At 38.7% G+C, this 22690-nt stretch overlaps 1 protein-coding gene and 1 long non-coding RNA gene across 2 annotated transcripts; one reads left to right on the top strand and one right to left on the bottom strand.

Moving 5' to 3' along the window:
- Window positions 1-313: 313 nt before the first annotated feature.
- Window positions 314-7561, bottom strand: LOC137259940 (dihydrofolate reductase-like). Its single transcript, XM_067797594.1, has 6 exons — window positions 7451-7561; window positions 5878-5927; window positions 3742-3847; window positions 2631-2760; window positions 1293-1402; window positions 314-783 (listed from the first exon to the last, which is right to left on the bottom strand). Exons 1-6 carry the CDS (start codon window positions 7537-7539, stop codon window positions 708-710), a joined length of 561 nt encoding a protein of 186 aa, XP_067653695.1. The 5' UTR covers window positions 7540-7561; the 3' UTR covers window positions 314-707.
- A 10420-nt stretch (window positions 7562-17981) lies between these two features.
- Window positions 17982-20117, top strand: LOC137260183 (uncharacterized). The gene is made up of 3 exons (XR_010954738.1): window positions 17982-18010; window positions 19696-19722; window positions 20091-20117. It is a non-coding gene; the product is annotated as an uncharacterized lncRNA (long non-coding RNA).
- Window positions 20118-22690: the final 2573 nt, after the last annotated feature.

Genomic DNA, 22690 nt, shown 5'->3' with positions numbered 1-22690 from the left:
TAAACAGTATCTTTAAACAGTATGGAATATTTTGCAAAATCTAGAGTAGAACAGTTGATTGAAGTAAGAGGCTACATTTACTCTAGTGAGACTTTGATGGGAAGTATGCACTTAATGTGGTTCCAAGTACCTGACTTGTCATCGTATCCCAGCAGCTAGTGATGTCTGTCACCGGATTGTCTGGTCCACACTCACTTACAGACCACCGTCATATAGCGGCGTTAAATCACCAAGTCACCTAACAGTGTTATCCCATTTTTTCATGAAAGGTGTAAGTTTTCAAACACATTTTTGTAATTCCTTATAATAATTCTTTATATATTTTTGCTGCGTTTTTAACAACCTGTGTTTTCTTGATGTTGTATTACATTTTAAAAATGTAGACTTCTTCTCTTCTGTGATCGCCAGCAGAGTTCATTATTTAAACATAACATCCCTGATTCAAGATATTTTAACGAGAAATAAAGATCTGATAAAATCATTCAGAAGTATAGTTTCTTTTGCTCTTGAGAATACATTTTCTTATTCTATCAAAAGAGTAGATTGGAAAAATACCAACTACTACACAACACAACACAAACTTAAAGGGCAACAACGGATTCTCAGATTCACACAGCGCTGAAACATGATACGAGACATTCATAATTTTCCTCGTCATATTCAGTATGGGCCCTCTGCAATGGATGTTCTGAAGTCGTTGCTTGACGTCACTTCCGGTCGTAAACTTCAAACCGAAATTGAATTCCGTTGTCCTCTCTGATCGTCCCGTCCACTTCCGGGTCACTGAAAAATGGAAGACAAAAGTCAGTACTTTCGCCTTTCTCCCCAGCCCACTGCATCTGAAACTTCCTTTTTTCTATCCACCATTCAAATCATACATGACAGGTTCCCCCAAATTGCGTTGTTATGTACTGGAACGTCGGTTTGTTATTACATTCTGTGATACACTACCTATTTTACTGTCCTACGTCAGCAGATATCTATGTTGTCTAAGTTTATTTTTAGCACACAACTCTCATAGTCCCAGAATATCTAATGTTCCTGGGCGTAGATTCTAGAAGCCCTCTTAGCGCTAAGATAGTCGTCAGTTAATGTTAATGAATGGCACTTACGACTATCTTAGCTCTAATAGACCTTCGAAAATCTAGACGCTGGTCTAATGGTAAAGCGTCCGGATTCAATTCCCCACATGGGTACAATGTGTGGAGCCCATTTCTGGTGTTCCCGGCCGTGATATTGCTGGAATATTGCTAACAGCAGCATAAAACTTCACTCAGTCACTCTAGTGTTACCTGCTCTCGGTGAACGCATCTTCGAAAGAGGGAAAGAAGACGTCGGAATCGAAGTCCTTGTAGATCCTGGTGAGATAGATGCGTTTGCACAGCGGATGGGAAATCGCTGCCTGAAGCAAAAGGAAATATTTTGACATCGTGTTCTGGGTTAATGCATTTTGGGCTTTTGCTAGGTTACTGAGATAACATAGCGCAGCTGAACACGAACACATCATGACATTCAGACACAGTATACTCTATCCCTTGAGATTTTCAAAACCAGTTAAGGTCCGGGTTTGCATGGGTCTTCATCTCATCTCGTCTCGTCTCGTCTCGTCTCGTCTCGTCTCGTCTCGTCTCATCTCATCTCATCTCATCTCTATACCTATTGCTTTTGGTATATCTGGGATGCCCAAAGCGTAGGTTCCATTACTCCTTTTCTGGCAGAATATGAACAGTTGCACTCCGCTCTGGCGAATAGTTCTAACATGCGTCCGTATTCTCATTTGAAGACTGTTTTCACAGTTGGTGTCACCAAATGATGATAAGTGTAGAGCAGTTTTGGCTCGTTTCCGTTATAGTTCTCATTCTTTAAACATAGAAACGGGAAGGTATCATGATATTCCTGGACACCGAAGGGTCTGTAACTTTGTAATAGCTGTAACATCGAAGGGTCTGTAACTTTGTAACAGCTGTAACATCGAAGGGTCTGTAACTTTGAAATAGCTTAACATCGAAGGGTCTGAAACTTTGTAATAACTGAAACATCGAAGGGTCTGTAACTTTGAAATAGCTGTAACATCGAAGGGTCTGTAACTTTTTAATAACTGAAACATCGAATGGTCTGTAACTTTGTAACAGATGTAACATCAAAGGGTCTGTAACTTTGTAATAGCTGTGACATCGAAGGGTCTGTAAACTTTGTAATAGCTGTAACATCGAAGGGTCTGTAACTTTGTAATAGCTGTGACATCGAAGAGTCTGTAAACTTTGTAATAGCTGTAACATCGAAGGGTCTGTAACTTTGTAATAGCTGTAACATCAAAGGGTCTGTAACTTTGTAATAGCTGTAACATCGAAAATGAATATCATTTTCAACGTGTATGTGACCCTGAAGATGAGCTCTTCACTGGTCGCTGTGGGAATGAAGGGGCACGACAAGCATGGGCTGCTGAAGACCAATTCTAACCAGGATCTTCACTGGCAAACGACGGAAGCCCGTAAATGCTTGCATCTGGACAATGGTCAACCGCACAAACTCGTGACTGATATTACATGTATACGTAAACAATATCCCCCGCGGGGATTACAGTTGGTCATAGGGCTATTACTGGGGTCAAGTGGTCGGCCATACACTACCTCATACACACGTTGACCTCCGATGATCCATATAGACTCCACCTGACTCTTTACTTCCGGTGACGTTGCGACCTTGACCGCCTCCTCAAAACTGGGCACAACTATGGGATGTAAGGGGTCCTTGCTGGCGCTGAAATAAAGATAGTACCATTAAAAGGACAGGCGAAAGAAAGAATGCTTTTGGAAATTGGACTTGATGAAACAATAACGATTATTATGAAACGCTCTTGGGCTGAAATGGTCGCTGAAACACTGCAAACTAACATCTGGTATTTGCACATTTACTTTCAGCTTTAAAGATGTTGGATACCTTTGTTTGTGTGCATACCGTATGCGAATGTGACAACAGTAGCGCGTATCTTCAGTTTTTGTGTTTCGCAGTTATTTCCCTTTATCTTGCTTCTAATCATACTCCATGACATTTTTTGTCCCACCTGGTAACATCTTTTTTTAGTTTGGAATCTTAATCTAGTGTGAATTTACTTTGTAAAAATTCATGTTATACAAAAAATCTTGTTCCTATTAAAATCCTTTTTCATTGGTGAATCTATAATTTTTTTTAACTTTTTACAGACGGTACCACAAGGGGGCGGCACTTGTCAACAAAATGCCTTGGTAACTTGGTATTACATATTTAGATTCGGGGCACAGTTTTCTACAAAATGGTACCATATTAATAAATTTCTTGACATTCTGATATTGTGTATCCAACCTCCTCAATACAATTCTTGTTTTTCACATTTTACTTATAGTTCTCAAATTTGCATCTTTTACTCTTAAACCTAGTATTTCCATATCTTGTTTACAATTCTGATATATTCACATTTTACTACAACTGTAATACAACTCAAATACAATTCTGATATATTCACATTTTACTACAACCGTAATACAACTCAAATACAAATCTGATATATTCACATTTTACTACAACCGTAATACAACTCAAATACAAATCTGATATTTCTATTTACAATTTTAATGTTTTCACATTTTACTTACTATTCTGATACAATTCAAATAATTTTACATTTTACTCACAATTTTGATACAAATCTAATATTTTCACATTTTACTTACAATTCAAGTACAACTTCGACATTGTACTTACTCCAAGCTGGAACTGATGACGATCTGAATCTGATTATGATCCGACGTCCTCGACCTGTGGCTTCCCTGCCACGTCTTACGTCCCTGAATGTGAACATTCTTCTTCTCTGTCAGAGAGAACCAAACACATGCATATTAAAACGATATTCGACTGTCAAACGCGTTCTTATAGAACATCACGTGACCAGTCGAATGGGAGTTTTCTTTTGAAAACAAATATTTATTCCTGAAAAAAAAGTAATTTGTTTTGCGTTTAAAGAATACCAGTTGTTCTGGAAAACCTGAAGTGAAAGACATTTGTGGCAAAGCTAATGGTCCAACGCCTCTTACCGAATACCCAGCTTCGAGACGGCTCATGGGTACAATGTATGATTGCTAGTAATATTGATTGAATATTATTAAGACTATTGTAAAGCTAAACTGGCTATGCTGCAATAAAACACTCGATAGCTCCCGTGTGTTTGTGAAAATGTGAATCATCCATGTATTTACACGAACGTCCATGTTTTCAACATAACAATGCGAATGGCGAGACAATTACAACACTAGCGGGGTGATGGTTATCTGCAATTAACATAATGATAATATCTTAACAATGAAATAAATGTTCCTAAACACAAACAATTTTTTTCAATTTTCCATTTTATTTTCTGTAACATAAGTAGTGCCTATTTTGTTCGACACACAGATACACACTAAACAGATAAACATTAAAAGTAAATTTACATACTGATAGTGTATCGGTTGTGTTTATTTTGATAGATAATCAAATGCACGCCTAACAATAACAGTATATTTACATACTGACAATATACTATAGCAATCGTTTTTGTGAATGTTTTACTTATCAGTGTAAAATTAAGCACACATCATTCTCCAGTATTAAAGCTCTGGGCGAAATATGCATGATATTTTCGCATTGTAAGATGATTAGAATAAAACATTTTGTCTGAAAATGGGAATTTGAATTTATGCAATTCCACGTGACTGCATGCGTATGGCGATTCGCTTATCAAGCATGACGGTTTTATATCTCAATGTATACGTATGAATATCGCACCATCTGGCGATTAAGCTCTGGGTCAAATATGCATACTGTTTTCACCGTGCAAGATGTAAGATAACTAGAACAACAATAGTTTTATCTGAAAACAGGAATATTAATAAAGTTCCACCAGAGTGAAATTCAGACTGAGTGAATTTACGCCGCATTCAGCAATATTCCAGGTATAAGGTATAATCCCGAAGAAAGTGATAACGAGTATGTATGATTGGACACAATTCTTTGGTTGCTTTGATGTTTAATGCCATACATATCAATATTCCAACACAGTCGAGTGTGGACCAGACAATGCAGTGATCAACAGCATGAGAAACGATCAGCGCAACTGGGATATAATGACATGTGTCAACCAAGTAAGCAAGCCTGACCACCCGATCCCTTTAGTCGCCTCTTACGACAGGCGTGGTTTGTCGAAAATCTTTATGGATCGGACAAAGAGACAGCAGGTATGTATCACTGGACACTCTGCTTCCAGGTGTATCCCTGTAACTGGGAGTGTGTGTCCTGTGCGTCATGTGTGTGTGTGTGTCTGTGTGTGTGTGTCTGTGTGTGTGTCTGTGTGTGGCTCTGTGTCTGTGTGTGTTAGCACAGTGGTTCAAAACGTTCGCAAGTCATGCTGAAGATCCAATTTGCTGGAATATTGCTCAAAAGTAGCGTGAAGTCACACTCGCTCCCTCATCAAGAGAGTGTTGTATGGCAAACTGCACCAGAATATTTGACGGTGTTTAACAGACAGATATAGGATGGACAGCTCTGGAAAGAATATATCAATGGGGCCAGGAAGGAAATACGGGATGGGTTTATCATGCTTTTGCAGTGTGGTCGACTTCCTGGGTCTTCCTGGGAGACAGGTATGAAGGTGTGCCACACAACTACGTTGGTGCCCTGACGGGGGCGGGGGTGGGTGGTTTTGTGACACCACACAGGGTAGTAGTAGAAGTCGTAATAGCAGTAGACGTAGTGGTAGAACTAGCAGCAGCAACAGCAGCAACAGCAGCAGCAGCAGCAGCAGCAGCAGCAGCAGCAGTAGTAGTAGTAGTAGTAGGTACAGACATAGTGCAGTGGACAGCTCACCTGGGTTATTTCTGTGTTTCACTTTATTCAAATAGTAGTCAACATCTTCTCTGCAAACAAAGATGGAATATCAATAAATAATTAAATCAAACTAATATGGTCCCAGGTCCCATAAACAATGTTCATGTGACTGAATGTCATTTAACGCCGCAGTCAGGCCCCAACCCTTGTATACAGTAGCCTCAATATAATTTAAACCTTCCTCACACCTGTATGATATGCACGATCCAACCGTCACCTGCCACTGTGATTGACTGCAATACTTATTTTTAGCATCGTGCATAGATATTCCAAGTGCGGTCGAAGACAATCTTGTCGTGCCCTGGTGTATCGGATCATGGTTCTCTCGAAGTATATATCCCTGCGTGTATTAATTTATGGTCATTTTATAAACTGTTAGCGATGAATACGGAAGTAGGAGCCGCGGTGACTGAGCGGGCCATTCGTGACCAAAACGTGTTATTCCGGACAAGCCGAATAGCGTCTTCGTGGGGGTTGCGGAAAGGTATAGTATAGAAGGACAAGTATAGTACGTCTAGGTCAAAAGCAGACCGAAGAATTGTAACCCACTGTCTAATAAACATAATACACTCAATGAAACGCTGAACATCAACAAAACATTAGACCAACCCTGTTATGTTTTTGCAGAATTTATGTTCTAAAAATAAATAAAATTGTGTAACAAAATATCATTAAAATATTGAGACAGTTACCTGTTTGTTGCAAGGTAGGAGTACAGAGAAGGGAACAACCAGGTGTTCGGGATGCGCGTCTACAGGTGTCGACAAAGTTATTTATTCATTTACCTGTGTCGTGTCGTCTCCATCCTCTGCTCTTATGGTGAGTGTTTGATTGAGTATTTTAGGTTTAGTAGTTTTCGGAAACGGACTTTAGGCGTCTGACTTAGTGTGTTGGTGACTGGGTGCCTGACTTCTAGAGTGTGGGCTCGAATCCCGGATATAACTCAACACAACAAGAGTAATAGAATCTGTACTTTACTTAGAAAGTGCAATCTCAAGTATAGCAGTATATTGTCGTTAGTTGTCATCAATCAGAGGCATTCTGTTACATGATAACAGAAAATGACGAACTAGTCCCACATAATTGTGTGTTGCATTACATCAGTACTTCAGTGCATTATATCTCAATCAGGACTAGAACGATCTCTATTGATTTATGATATGATCCGTGAAGATCCGAGTTAGATTTGATCTTCAGCAAACCGTGCTTGTGACTAATGGTGTCAAGTGGTCATTCTCGCTCACTTGGTTGACATATGTCATCGTATTTCATTTGTGTATGTCTACATTTGGCCTTCTCCAATATTTACAAACCGTCTTGAAAAGCGGGAATTCTGCTGACTGAGGCGTTAAAAACATGTGTGAGTTTAGTTTTACGTCTCTTTTAGAAATAATCCAGCAATATCACGACGGGGGACACCAGAAATGGGTTCCACATATTGTATCCCTGTGGGTAATCAAACCCGAGTCTTCGGTGTGACAAACTGACGCCTTAACCACAAGACTACCCCAACGTTTCACAAACAAACAAACAAACAAACACCAGCACCTACTTTAGACGTGGCCACGGCAGTCTGCCGTTTTTTCCAAACCCTCGGTTTCCGTCGCACATGGCCACCATGATCTTCATTTCCAGGGACATCGTCACTGGAAGCCTGCTATCCCAGTCTGAGTCGCGATGGACCGACGGATCATTAATAGTCATATGGTAATGAGATGCAGATCACATTCCATTTGCTGCTGACAGTAATACAAAGTCATTCGTCCGCATCACATTTTATACAATCGTCCTGACGTTCCCGAAGTGTTCGCTCGACACTCAGAAAATACCCAGGTTTGATTTCCCCACATGGAAGCAATGTGTGAAGCCCATTACTGATGGTCCCCCATCCCCTCTGTGACATTGCTGGAATATTGCTAAATGCGGCGTAAAAATAAACTCACGTTCAGCATTATTCACATGATCTGAGCGTACAGACAAATATTTGCCAGCTAAGAACCACGCTCATATAAAGGTGATTGAGTATTTCAGTCACACGGTTATGTGTCCATGACACATGAGCGAAAATATATAAAAAAAACGTGGACGAAATACAGTAAAACAAACAAATATCACAGATACAGAGTGAGTATGTTTTACGTTACTTCTAGTCCAAGAATATCAGGACGAGGGTCGGTGAATCGAACCCGAGTCGTTGTCGTGGCAAGCGAACGCTCTAACCACTAGACTAACCAGTCGCCCAAGAGATATCGATCAAAGCCTTCATCAAATCTGTAACCACAGAAAATGCAACGAATGGCCAGCAACTCAACATGGAGCATCATAGGGAGCGGTGTTGTAGCTCAGTGGGTAAAGCGTTTACTCCTCATGCTGAAGCGCGGGTTCGATTCCCCACATGGGTACAATGTGTGAAGCCTATAGTCCTGGAATATTGCTAAGAGCGGTGCCAAAGCAAACATACTCTTTCATCACAGTAAAGACTTAGGGACTTAGGGACAAGACACATTCATAAAAATGTTCAAGCAATTGTGTTTCTTTTCTAAAAAATGAAAAAAAAAATAATTCAAACTTTTATTATTGAGCTATCTCTGACTGTTTTGACACTGAAATATTTATCCTTGTGATGGAAAACACAGTCAAGGAGAACAAGGTTTACCTTCACATGACTGACTCTCACAGAGTGATGGGGATTATCGAAAGCCTGTGGGCGGTGAGGTACCCCAGTGATTAAAGCGTTCGCTCGTCACGATGATGGCAATGCGTAGAATGTGTGAAACCCATTTCTGGTCTCCTCTGTCATGATATTGCTGGAATGTGGCTAAAAGCGGCGTAAAAACATACTCACTCACTCACTCGAACTTCTTCAGTTTTGGTCTCGTCGCCATTTGACCAAAATGATACGAATGCAACGCAAAGGTGTAACTATAAAAATTCTGTAAAATACCTTTTCATCTTGTAATTGTGATTATGTGAATTAATCGTTGGTTTGTTGTTTAACTCCGCAGTCAGCAATGTTCCAGCTACATGGCAGTGGTCTGTAAATAACCAAGTCTGGACCAGACAATCCGATCCACATCAACATCGGTCTACGCAGCTGGGATACGATGACATGTGTCAACCAAGTCTGTGAGCCTGACCACCCGATCCCGTGAGCCCTTAATAATAACAGAGGAACGATTACTATCAAGCAGTTTACGGTCAGTAGTCAAACTTTGAATGACCCCTTACTGAAACAATTGATGTGATACATGACCGACAAGCCATCGCTGTTGCATTGTTTCGTAACTTCAACTTGTGTGACGATGCATCTACAGCCTTCATACAATAGGATTTCACCGAGCGCAACGGCTTTGATGACTCTGTCCATCTCACGCCACTATAGCATGTTATGAAGCTGTCAGTGTTCGACCTGACACAGTGGTAACCTAAAGCGTCACGCCGAGGACCCGGGTTCGATTCCCCAGCAACATGTAATACAGATATAAATATTTAGCTTCTTATACAGATAAATGTTCCCTAAGCATGACTTTCTCACACCCAGGCAAGTTCATTTTGGCATTCAGAAAGTTTGTCACAAACGTGTCATAGTCCGTGCTGAACCCTTACAAGGGCCGTGTGGTAGCCTAGTGGTTAAAGCGTTCGCTCGTCACGCCGAAAGCCAAGGTTCGATTCCTTCAGGGGTACAATCTGTGAAGCCCCTTGCTGATACACCCCGCTGTGATATTGCTAAAAGCGGCGAAAAAACACACTCACTCGATCTGACACAGTAACAACTACTTGAAGATACGCTGTAATGAAAACGGTATGAATATTTCAGTCCCGTTTCAGCTTACTTAACAATTACATCAGAGAAACTCAATATCAGTGATGGGAGAAAATGAATGTATATATTTTTACTCTGGTATAAATATATAAAGTCAGAGTCTTCTAACCCGGATCTTCACGTTTCACTGATGTAACTGAGCGCATTGGTGTGATTTGCTATATGTGAATAAGGAAAAAGGTTTTTTTTACTTTTTTAACAATATATTTAGCCACGTAAGGAAAACAACCTGAAATACAAAGAAAGAAAATCGAAGACGTAATTGAATACTCTGGTACCAAATTATACACGATTTACTTTACATAGGTGGTATTCCTGTATATATTTAGAGAACCGTTCCAGTGATTATGAATATCTGCTTTCTATGCATGTAAAGAAACTGTAACCTGAGAAGTATTCCAAAGGGTTCATTTAAAATACATAGTCATCCATGTATTAATCGTGCGTCCCCGTACACACGAAGAGACGGTAGAATGACTAGACATTCTCTCACGGGACAAGCTGACCATTCCTGGATCCTATCTAATCGCCCCATCTTTATAAAACGGCAATGATCTGAAACCCGAAGCTTTCAGGGTTAATGTTTAAAAGCAAATATTCTAAAGAATATTTAATTTAAGGCTTTTAGTGCAATGAAGCAGCGACGGAAGTCTGAGATAAATTGTGTTTTCAGAAAACTTGAGAATCACTCGCGGAACAACCTGAGGAGAAGTCACTGTGCATCGAAAGGTAGGTAACTTATTTATATTTTTAGTCATTTCCTGTGTAATGACTTGGTTCAGACATATCAAAATTCAGTTATTGTGATCACTGGCTTATCTGTTCCAGACTTGAATATTTAGTTGCCGCCGTGGTATAGCTGTATATTTGCCATGTGGTGTTAAACAACAAATAAGCAAACAAATAACTTACATGTAATATACCATCACGTGTTGATGAACCTTCAAACTCTAAGACCTGTCAAGATATATGAAGATCCGGGTTGGAATTGATCTTCAACAACCCATACTGACTGACGCCACATAGCTGGAATATCGCTGCGTGTAGCAAAGCATAACTCAGTCATGTGGCATCGTATTCCAGTTGGGTAGATCGATGCTCATGATGTTGGTCACCGGATTATTTGGTCCGGACTAGCGTATTTACAGGCAGCCTCAATATAACCGGAATACTGCTCAGTGCGGCGTAACACTAAACGCACTCACTCACTCACACCAACTTCAAATACAACAGATCAGAATATAGTGACTATTAATTCTGCCCTTACAGCAATATCCTGATTCAGAATGATGCTTCTTCACAAACGACTTGACCACCTACTTCAAACAATGTGCACAATTCATATTCTGGCCGTGACTGGACAACATGACCAAGTAATGCAGCCGTTGGGAATTAATATGTGTAAAGATCATTGTGGGCGTTTCGGTGATATTACATCTTGCGTATTTCTGAAGAAAAGGCTTGCCTGTATTGCCACTTGGTCAAAGTATCGTCTACAGACAGAGGGACACGATGCAATCTATCTGAAAAACAAGGTATCAGGTTATATTTGGCACATTCTTTGGAATTTCTTGAATTGGTCCTCAGTAACCCATGCTTGTCCTAAAAGATGGCTAACTGGATCGGGCGGTCAGACTCGCTGACTTGGTCCTCAGTAACCCATGCTTGTCCTAAAAGATGGCTAACTGGATCGGGTGGTCAGACTCGCTGACTTGGTCTTCAGTAACCCATGCTTGTCCTAAAAGATGGCTAACTGGATCGGGCGGTCAGACTCGCTGACTTGGTCTTCAGTAACCCAGTAGATCGATGCGCATGTTGTTGATCACTGGATTGTCAGGCCCAGATTCGCTTATTTTTTTATTTATATATTTTGATGGCCTGGTCCAAAGTCATATTCTTGCAATGATTAATATTTTTTCTATGACCATCAGGCTTAATTTACTCACGTGTTACTTCACATAATTCATTATTTCACATAATTCATTATTTCACATAATTCATTATTTCACATAATTCAAGACAATTAACATGATTCAATCAATCGCTTGTTCTGTAGTCTGTAGCTATCACTTATGTTTTATATAAATTGTTTCAATTTTTTAAAGGTAGATATATAAACTAAACGGACTTCAATTGACGTATTCTTAATCTGTCTTTAAAGGCTCCTGATAGTATGATCGTCACGCCGAAGACCCGGGTTCGTTTCCATACATGGGCTAAATATGTGAAGCCCATTTATTGTGTCCCCCGTCGTGATACTGATAGAATATTGCTTAAAGCGGCGTAAAAATATCCTCACTTAACCTGGACTTTGGAACCTTGCATCAGCAGAAGTTCAACTCGGTAGTTTTCTACGTGTAATGAAGATTATGGCAGTTAAACTCTTTTTAACTTTAACTTTTAAACTCACTTTTAAGGAAACAACTGCATTTACAGTTTTGTTTAGCTTGTGAGGTGAGATGGGATTTAACGTCATACTTAAGCATATTCCGTTCATATGACGATGTCATGCGTGTGTATGTATAGCTGCTAGTACAAGCCCAGACTTGAGCTGGTTTTATAGTGGCAGCTCACTGAGATACCATACCGCAGTTACACATGAATACTCAACGCAGACACATTATACTAACTCTGAGCCGATCAGCCCTTATTGTACCCATTAATGACATGTGTCAGGCAGGGGCTAGTAAGTACTATTTAACGTCTTTTGGTATGACGCGGCCGGTGATCGAACCCACGACCTTTCGCTTTTCGGGCGGACGCTCTAACCACTACAAGCTTTGAGACCACAGGCCCTCGTGTCATTGCGAGGATTAAAGATATTTTTTAAAATCCAAATATTTTGAGATGACCCCGACTTGAAACGCTTCACAGTACAACATATCTAGACATATTGTACTGTGAGGCGTTTCAAGTCGGGGGTCATCTCAAAATCTTTATATTTTCAGAAAAAAAATCTTTAATTCTCGCAATGACACGAGGGCCTGTATTCCAGTCACGTGCCACCACGCGAACACGTGAACATTTATTATATGGGTATTAATATAGCACTATAGTCTATCCCGCATGCATGCTCAAAACGCTTCTTTACTGTTTTTCCCATTCAGTGGATGTCAATCTCAGGGAATAACTGTTACATACGTTACGAGGTACCCATTCACAGCTGGGTGGACTGGGACACATAGTCACAGTACTTCGTCCAAGTTTACTGCACGTTGCTGTACCCTCAACTAGGGTTTGCACGTATTCGTGTGGCCACCATCTGGTCATATACCAACGGATTCGTGGGTTCTTTTAAGTGTAGAGGGTTGTGTACTGCACACTAGGGTTTGTGACAACACGGAAAAAGTCTGCACACAAGGTCGACTCAAAGGTTTTTACATCTGGTGGGCTCGATCCCGACACCCCAGACTCGCTGGATCACTAGCCTGGCGCCTTAGACAGCTTATCTTAGACAACTCGCCCACCGCGCCCAGCAACCATGGCCATGCTTAAGGTTCCTATCAACCGTGTAAATGATTATATGTGTAGTCTAATGTCCAGGTATAGACTCGGGTACAATTAACGGAGAAAGGAGTGAGTGAAGTTTTACGCCCCTTTCAGCAATATTCCAGTAATATCACGGCGGGAAACACGAGAAATGGGCTTCCAACTTTGTACCCATGTGAGGAATCGAACCCATGTGTTCAGTGTGACGAGCGAACGCTTTAACCATTAGACTACCCGACAGCCTATAGGAAGAAAGGAGTTATGCATAGAGGGACATTCCAAGACTCTCCTCACCAGAACAAACGGCTTTCGATGCGTAAGACGTAAGTATTACTTATCAATTCACAGAATACACCTGAAGATCCCATTAGAATTAATCTTTAGAAACCCATGCTTGTCCTAAAAAACGACTTACGTGATCCAAGGGCCGCTGTTTATAACCTTCCATTACAGCAGAGCTCGACAGTCCCTCGTTTCAAAATGTGTTTGATTAGTCACCATGCATGCGATATCTTCTAACCTAGCCTCTTTGCCTACATGGTTAATAATATTATCTTCAGCTTTCATTTTTTGCAGGGAACTATTGCGTATATTTTTGTGAAATTTGTTTGTATTGATTTTGATGCCGTTGTTGATACAAAAGGAATGTCCTCCGGGACAGTTAAGTTATATCTAATCTTATCCTTATATCTTATCTTATATCTGCCTGTTTACCTGTCTCCATATCTACATATTTATCTGTCTACCTGTCTACCAGATTTGTAAAGCTACTTATAGGTAAACCCTTTACATAAAACCAGGAGTCCTTTGCATGCAATAGACATATTTGATTTGATTTGATACTGTGATGTGATAACGTGATTCGTCAGTGTTTCGATTCGTTTTCGTCAGTTCGTTTTCAGAGTTTGAGCTCAGATTCATTATCTCATAAACGATAATTATATACATTCACGTTTAGATTCATTAACGAAATAAGAATCAACATTTCATTCATAGATAAATATTCAATTTTATCCTTACAGTGACAGCAGGGGAAACGGGACCTAAAGGTATGTGAATTGATGGACAAACAGTTTGTGCACTGTCTACTAAGCCTGCATTGTGTTTAGTTTGGTCCCAAAACAGAAACTGTCTCTTACTCTCTAGATATGACAAGGCAGTTTCCGTAATCAGACACCACCATTTGTTGAAGAAATACAGTTTTTGTATCCCATGTATAGTTCAATCAAGTACAAAATTGCTCTGAACTATACTCTTCAAAAAAGTGGGGGGACCTGAACTTTGAAGTCTGGTAGGATGAAAACCCATTGAGGAATGTTACAATGACATTCATCAAGTGTGTGCAGCATCATTTCACGTTATCATCACACGCATGGGAAGCACGTGCACAACGTGGGAGCCTCCTACGCGTGCATGGGGTGTCATTATGGATCTTCACGTTTTTCAGGCAGGTCGATAAACCTCTGAAGACCATGTTTTCCGATAATTTTCTTGCATCTGTGCATGGTCAGGGTTTGCGGGGTCGAATCACACACTACTGACTGGAAATTGTAATGCTGAAATTTTCATGTCATAGTCCAGTCACCTAACAAGGGGGATAACTGAACGAACAGCTTTGCTTTGAATGAAATCCATGCGGTGATGCATTCTCAAAACATCCATTATTATTGTATCAACATTGATTCAATCCCACATATCTCCCAATTTCGACAATCGTACATTGAGAGTACAGTTCCCCTACGTTTTTTAAGAATACGTTATAGCGATAGCATAAGGATTCTATAAACAGAGTCTGTTGGGCAATTCCAAACACAACAGAAGAATAAGAATTGTTATGAATATGAATGGTTATGAATAACTAGCATTTACTGATGTTGCGTGCACATGTTACTTACTACATAATAGGAATGCACATTACAGTGGAAGATTTACAATGGAAAAAAATATATGCCGTATTCATATATACAAGATATATAGAGTGTTTTCAAAACATATATACAGTGTTTTCAAAGTGACCAACCCGTCAACCCGGGGTAGAATAGGCCTTCAGCAACTCATGCTTGCCATAAAAGGTGACTATGCTTGTCGTAAGAGGCGACTAACGGGTCAGACTAGCTGGCTTGGTTGACACATGTCATCGGTTCCCAACTGCGCAGATCGATGCTCATGTTGTTGGTCACTGGATTCTCTGGTCCAGACTTGATTATTTACAGACCGCCGCCATATAGCTGGAATGTTGCTGAGTGCAGCGTAAAACTAAACTCACTCACTCACACGGAATTCCACATTCCTATGTTAAATAGTATTTGAAGGCTCTTGGAAGGTTTTGAATGTTGTAAGAGGTCGTGGTATGCAACTTCATAGACAATCAAATTGTGCACTGTCTACACAAAGCCTGCGTTTTATTTGGGTTGGACATAATAAAAAGAATGTTTGTTACTCTATATTTAAAGCAACAAGTAGTCAAATTCCATAATCCAACGAAATCCCTGCAACCTTACCTTTTGTTTAAGGATTTTCCGAACATCAAACCTATTGGGTTTCATTTTCTTTCGATAAGGTTTGAGTGGTGACAACCATTTTGGTCAATGCCTGAAATCTATTCACTTTCAAATTTGTTCTTACAGCGAGGACAAAGAACAGAACATCTAAAGGTATGTCAATTGATGGACAAACAAATTATGCACTGTCTACACAAAGCCTGCGTTTCATTTCGGTTGGACGTAATAAAGAGAATGTGTCTTGCTCTATATATAAAGCAACAAGTTCCCATAATCTAGCGAAATCCCTGCAGCATTAGCCTTTCTTCAAAAATATTGCATATCGAGAAATTCTTGAGGTATCTAATTTTCGAGTTTTTTTAGGTTAGTAACATGACCTCGAAAATATTACGTCCATGAATTTTTCTGAACTTCAGACCTATTGGGTTTGACTTCTTTTCGATAAGATTTGAGTGGTGACAGCCATTTTAGTCAATGTCTGAAATCTATTTAATTTCAAATTTGTTCTTACAGCGAGAACAAAGAACAGGGCATCTAAAGGTATGTGAATTGATGGACAAACGAATTGTGCACTGCCTATACTAAACCTACGTTTTATTGGGGTTGCACATAATAAACAGAATGTTTCTTACTCTATACCAACAGTAACAAGTAGTCAAACTCCATAATCCAACGAAATCCCTGCAGCATTAGCTTTTGTTTAAGAATACCGTATATCGAGAAATTTTTTAGGTATATAGTTTTCGAGGTCAGTAACATAACCTCAAAAATATTATGTCCATGATTTTTTCGTTTCGATAAAATTTGAGTGGTGACAGCCAGTTTGGTCAATGCCTGAAATCTATTCACTTTCAAATTTGTTCTTCCAGCGAGAACAAAGAACAAGACACCTAAAGGTATGTCAATTGATGGACAAACAAACTGTGCACTGCCTATACTAAGCCTGCATTTCATTTCGGATGGACATAATAAACAGAATGTTTGTTACTCTATATTCAAAGCAACAAGTAGTCAATTTCCATAATCTAGCGAAATCCCTGCAGCATTAGCATTTCTTCAAAAATATTGTATATCGAGAAATTCTTGAGGTATCTAATTTTCGAGTTTTTTTAGGTTAGTAACATGACCTCGAAAATATTACGTCCATGAATTTTTCTGAACTTCAGACCTATTGGGTTTAACTTCTTTTCGATAAGATTTGAGTGGTGACAGCCATTTTGGTCAATGCCTGAAATTTATTCAATTTTCAAATATGTTCTTACAGTGAGAACAAAGAACAGGACATCTAAAGGTATGTGAATTGATGGACAAACGAATTGTGCACTGCCTATACTAAGCCTGCGTTTTTTTGGGGTTGCATAAAATAAACAGAATGTTTCTTACTCTATATCGACAGTAACAAGTAGTCAAACTCCATAATCCAACGAAATCCCTGCAGCATTAGCTTTTGTTTAAGAATACCGTATATCGAGAATTTGTTTAGGTATATAATTTTCGAGGTTTTCGAGGTTAGTAACATAACCTCAAAAATATTATGTCCATGATTTTTTCCGAACTTCCAACCTATTGTGTTTGACTTCCTATCGATAAGGATTGACTGGTGATAGCCATTTTAGTCAATGCCTGAAATCTATTCAATTTCAAATTTGTTCTTACAGTGAAAACAAAGAACGAGACATCAAAAGGTATGTCAATTGATGGACAAACAAACTGTGCGCTGCCTATACTAAGCCTGCGTTTTATGTGGGTTGGACGTAATAAACAGAATGTTTGTTACTGTATCTTTAAAGCAACAAGTAGTCAAATTCCATAATCCAACGAAATCCCAGCAGCATTAGCTTTTGTTTAAGGTTTTTACCGAACTTCAAACATATTGGTTTTCATTTTCTTTCGATAATGTTTGAGTGGTGACAGCCATTTTGGTCAATGCCTGAAATCTATTCAATTTCAAATTTGTTCTTACAGCGAGAACAAAGAACAGGACATCTAAAGGTATGTCAATTGATGGACAAACAAACTGTGCACTGCCTATACTAAGCCTGCGTTTTATTTGGGTTGGACATAATAAACAGAATGTTTGTTACTGTATATTTGAAGCAACAAGTACTCAATTTCCATAATCCAACGAAATCCCTGCAGCATTAGCTTTTGTTTAAGATTTTTTCCGAACTTCAAACCTATTGGGTTTCATTTCCTTTCGATAATGTTTGAGTGGTGACAGCCATTTTGGTCAATGCCTGAAATCTATTCACTTTCAAATTTGTTCTTCCAGCGAAAACAAAGAACAGGACATCTAAAGGTATGTCAATTGATGGACAAACAAATTATGCACTGTCTACACAAAGCCTGCGTTTTATTTCGGTTGGACGTAATAAAGAGAATGTATCTTGCTCCATATCTACAGCAACAAGTACTCAATTCCCATAATCCAACGAAATCCCTGCAGCATTAGCCTTTGTTCAAAAAATTTGTGCGAACTTCAAACCTATTGGGTTTCATTTCCTTTCGATAAGGTTTGAGTGGTGACAGCCATTTTGGTCAATGCCTGAAATCTATTCACTCTCAAATTTGTTCTTCCAGCGAGAACAAAGAACAGGACATCTAAAGGTATGTCAATTGATGGACAAACAAATTATGCACTGTCTACACAAAGCCTGCGTTTTATTTCGGTTGGACATAATAAACAGAATGTTTGTTACTCTATATCTAAAGCAACAAGTAGTCAATTTCCATAATCCAACGAAATCCCAGCAGCGTTAGCTTTTCTTCAAAAATATTGTATATCGAGAAATTCTTGAGGTATCTAATTTTCGAGTTTTTTTAGGTTAGTAACATGACCTCGAAAATATTACGTCCATGAATTTTTCTGAACTTCAGACCTATTGGGTTTAACTTCTTTTCGATAAGATTTGTGTGGTGACAGCCATTTTGGTCAATGCCTGAAATTTATTCAATTTTCAAATATGTTCTTACAGTGAGAACAAAGAACAGGGCATCTAAAGGTATGTGAATTGATGGACAAACGAATTGTGCACTGCCTATACTAAGCCTGCGTTTTATTGGGGTTGCATAAAATAAACAGAATGTTTCTTACTCTATATCGACAGTAACAAGTAGTCAAACTCCAAAATCCAACGAAATCCCTGCAGCATTAGCTTTTGTTTAAGAATACCGTATATCGAGAATTTGTTTAGGTATATAATTTTCGAGGTTTTCGAGGTTAGTAACATAACCTCAAAAATATTATGTCCATGATTTTTTCCGAACTTCCAACCTATTGTGTTTGACTTCCTATCGATAAGGATTGACTGGTGATAGCCATTTTAGTCAATGCCTGAAATCTATTCAATTTCAAATTTGTTCTTACAGTGAAAACAAAGAACGAGACATCAAAAGGTATGTCAATTGATGGACAAACAAACTGTGCACTGCCTATACTAAGCCTGCGTTTTATTTGGGTTGGACATAATAAACAGAATGTTTGTTACTGTATATTTGAAGCAACAAGTACTCAATTTCCATAATCCAACGAAATCCCTGCAGCATTAGCTTTTGTTTAAGATTTTTTCCGAACTTCAAACCTATTGGGTTTCATTTCCTTTCGATAATGTTTGAGTGGTGACAGCCATTTTGGTCAATGCCTGAAATCTATTCACTTTCAAATTTGTTCTTCCAACGAGAACAAAGAACAGAACATCTAAAGGTATGTCAATTGATGGACAAACAATTTGTGCACTGTCTACACAAAGCCTGCGTTTCATTTCGGTTGGACGTAATAAAGAGAATGTATCTTGCTCCATATCTACAGCAACAAGTACTCAATTCCCATAATCCAACGAAATCCCTGCAGCATTAGCCTTTGTTCAAAAATTTTGTGCGAACTTCAAACCTATTGGGTTTCATTTCCTTTCGATAATGTTTGAGTGGTGACAGCCATTTTGGTCAATGCCTGAAATCTATTCACTCTCAAATTTGTTCTTCCAGCGAGAACAAAGAACAGGACATCTAAAGGTATGTCAATTGATGGACAAACAAATTATGCACTGTCTACACAAAGCCTGCGTTTTATTTCGGTTGGACATAATAAACAGAATGTTTGTTACTCTATATCTAAAGCAACAAGTAGTCAATTTCCATAATCCAACGAAATCCCAGCAGCGTTAGCTTTTCTTCAAAAATATTGTATATCGAGAAATTCTTGAGGTATCTAATTTTCGAGTTTTTTTAGGTTAGTAACATGACCTCGAAAATATTACGTCCATGAATTTTTCTGAACTTCAGACCTATTGGGTTTAACTTCTTTTCGATAAGATTTGTGTGGTGACAGCCATTTTGGTCAATGCCTGAAATTTATTCAATTTTCAAATATGTTCTTACAGTGAGAACAAAGAACAGGGCATCTAAAGGTATGTGAATTGATGGACAAACGAATTGTGCACTGCCTATACTAAGCCTGCGTTTTATTGGGGTTGCATAAAATAAACAGAATGTTTCTTACTCTATATCGACAGTAACAAGTAGTCAAACTCCAAAATCCAACGAAATCCCTGCAGCATTAGCTTTTGTTTAAGAATACCGTATATCGAGAATTTGTTTAGGTATATAATTTTCGAGGTTTTCGAGGTTAGTAACATAACCTCAAAAATATTATGTCCATGATTTTTTCCGAACTTCCAACCTATTGTGTTTGACTTCCTATCGATAAGGATTGACTGGTGATAGCCATTTTAGTCAATGCCTGAAATCTATTCAATTTCAAATTTGTTCTTACAGTGAAAACAAAGAACGAGACATCAAAAGGTATGTCAATTGATGGACAAACAAACTGTGCGCTGCCTATACTAAGCCTGCGTTTTATGTGGGTTGGACGTAATAAACAGAATGTTTGTTACTGTATCTTTAAAGCAACAAGTAGTCAAATTCCATAATCCAACGAAATCCCAGCAGCATTAGCTTTTGTTTAAGGTTTTTACCGAACTTCAAACATATTGGTTTTCATTTTCTTTCGATAATGTTTGAGTGGTGACAGCCATTTTGGTCAATGCCTGAAATCTATTCAATTTCAAATTTGTTCTTCCAGCGAAAACAAAGAACAGGACATCTAAAGGTATGTCAATTGATGGACAAAGTAATTGTGCACTGCCTATACTAAGCCTGCGTTTTATTTGGGTTGGACATAATAAACAGAATGTTTGTTACTGTATATTTGAAGCAACAAGTAGTCAGTTTACATAATCCAACGAAATCCCTGCAGCATTAGCTTTTGTTTAAGATTTTTTCCGAACTTCAAACCTATTGGGTTTCATTTCCTTTCGATAATGTTTGAGTGGTGACAGCCATTTTGGTCAATGCCTGAAATCTATTCACTCTCAAATTTGTTCTTCCAGCGAAAACAAAGAACAGGACATCTAAAGGTATGTCAATTGATGGACAAACAAATTATGCACGTCTACACAAAGCCTGCGTTTTATTTCGGTTGGACATAATAAACAGAATGTTTGTTACTCTATATCTAAAGCAACAAGTAGTCAATTTCCATAATCCAACGAAATCCCAGCAGCGTTAGCTTTTCTTCAAAAATATTGTATATCGAGAAATGTTTGAGGTATCTAATTTTCGAGGTTTTTTTAGGTTAGTAACATGACCTCGAAAATATTACGTCCATGAATTTTCTGAACTTCAGACCTATTGGGTTTGACTTCTTTTCGATGAAATTTGAGTGGTGACAGCCATTTTAGTCAATGCCTGAAATCTATTCAATTTCAAATTTGTTCTTACAGCGAGAACAAAGAACAGGACATCTAAAGGTATGTCAATTGATGGACAAACAAACTGTGCACTGCCTATACTAAGCCTGCGTTTTATTTGGGTTGGACATAATAAACAGAATGTTTGTTACTGTATATTTGAAGCAACAAGTACTCAATTTCCATAATCCAACGAAATCCCAGCAGCATTAGCTTTTGTTTAAGATTTTTTCCGAACTTCAAACCTATTGGGTTTCATTTCCTTTCGATAATGTTTGAGTGGTGACAGCCATTTTGGTCAATGCCTGAAATCTATTCACTTTCAAATTTGTTCTTCCAGCGAAAACAAAGAACAGGACATCTAAAGGTATGTCAGTTGATGGACAAACAAACTGTGCACTGCCTATACTAAGCCTGCGTTTTATTTGGGTTGGACGTAATAAATAGAATGTTTCTTACTCTATATCTATACTACAAGTAGTCATTTTCGATAATCGAACGAAATCCCTACAGCATTGGCTTTTGCTTATGAATGAATAGCTACAGCTGATGTTATCTGATGCAGGAAAACCTATCCTGCCTGTCACTAATAATAAACACTTGTAAAGTCGAGACACGGGTTATAGATAGTCAAAGTAGGTGCTTGAACCATATCTTTCCTTGATTCTTCAATTTCATCAGTTCGAACAGGCATCTGTTGTGCGGCCGTTGCCATATCACCTATTATGAACACAAGCAAAGCCAAGACATATGTTATAGACAAAGTAGAATATTGCACCACTCTTTTTCTTTAGAGGTGATAACGTTTTGTCCATTATTTGAAATTTATTTCACCAATGCCCATTACCAAATGCTGCGCATGTGTTTAGATTCATAACCGAAATAAACACCAACCTTTTATTTATACCTTACATATTCAGTGTTGTTATTCCTTCAGGGAAAAGCGAGGAAAAGACACCCAAAGGTATGTGAATTCATGGACAATCGGTTTGTGCACTGTCTACAAGCCTGTGTTGTATTCGGGTTGCGTAAAGTATGTTCAGATATACGTTTCGTACTCTATGTATAAAAGTAACGTGTGTAGATCTACTTCCATACTCAGACAAAATCCCTGCAGCATAAGCTTTTGTTTATATGTATATTAGACTCTTGTATAGCACCGATGTCCAGTTCGCCAGTTCAACTGCTCAAGGGCGCTTTGTTTTTCCCTTATCACTGGATTTCCATCAGAA

The sequence above is a fragment of the Haliotis asinina genome, chromosome 13 (genome assembly GCF_037392515.1).
Source record: "Haliotis asinina isolate JCU_RB_2024 chromosome 13, JCU_Hal_asi_v2, whole genome shotgun sequence".
Lineage (NCBI taxonomy): Eukaryota > Metazoa > Mollusca > Gastropoda > Lepetellida > Haliotidae > Haliotis > Haliotis asinina.
Note: the sequence above shows the minus strand (reverse complement) of the source record. Positions and strands in the feature narration are given on the sequence as shown.

Excerpts from the sequence above, each read along its gene's own strand:
- LOC137259940 (XM_067797594.1), bottom strand. The coding sequence starts at position 7,539 with ATGTCCCTGGAAATGAAGATCATGGTGGCCATGTGCGACGGAAACCGA. Across the intron at positions 3,848-5,877 it reads GAAACACAGAAATAACCCAG|AGAAGAAGAATGTTCACATT; the intron begins GTGAGCTGTCCA and ends TCTCTCTGACAG. Across the intron at positions 784-1,292 it reads GATGCGTTCACCGAGAGCAG|TGACCCGGAAGTGGACGGGA; the intron begins GTAACACTAGAG and ends TCCATTTTTCAG.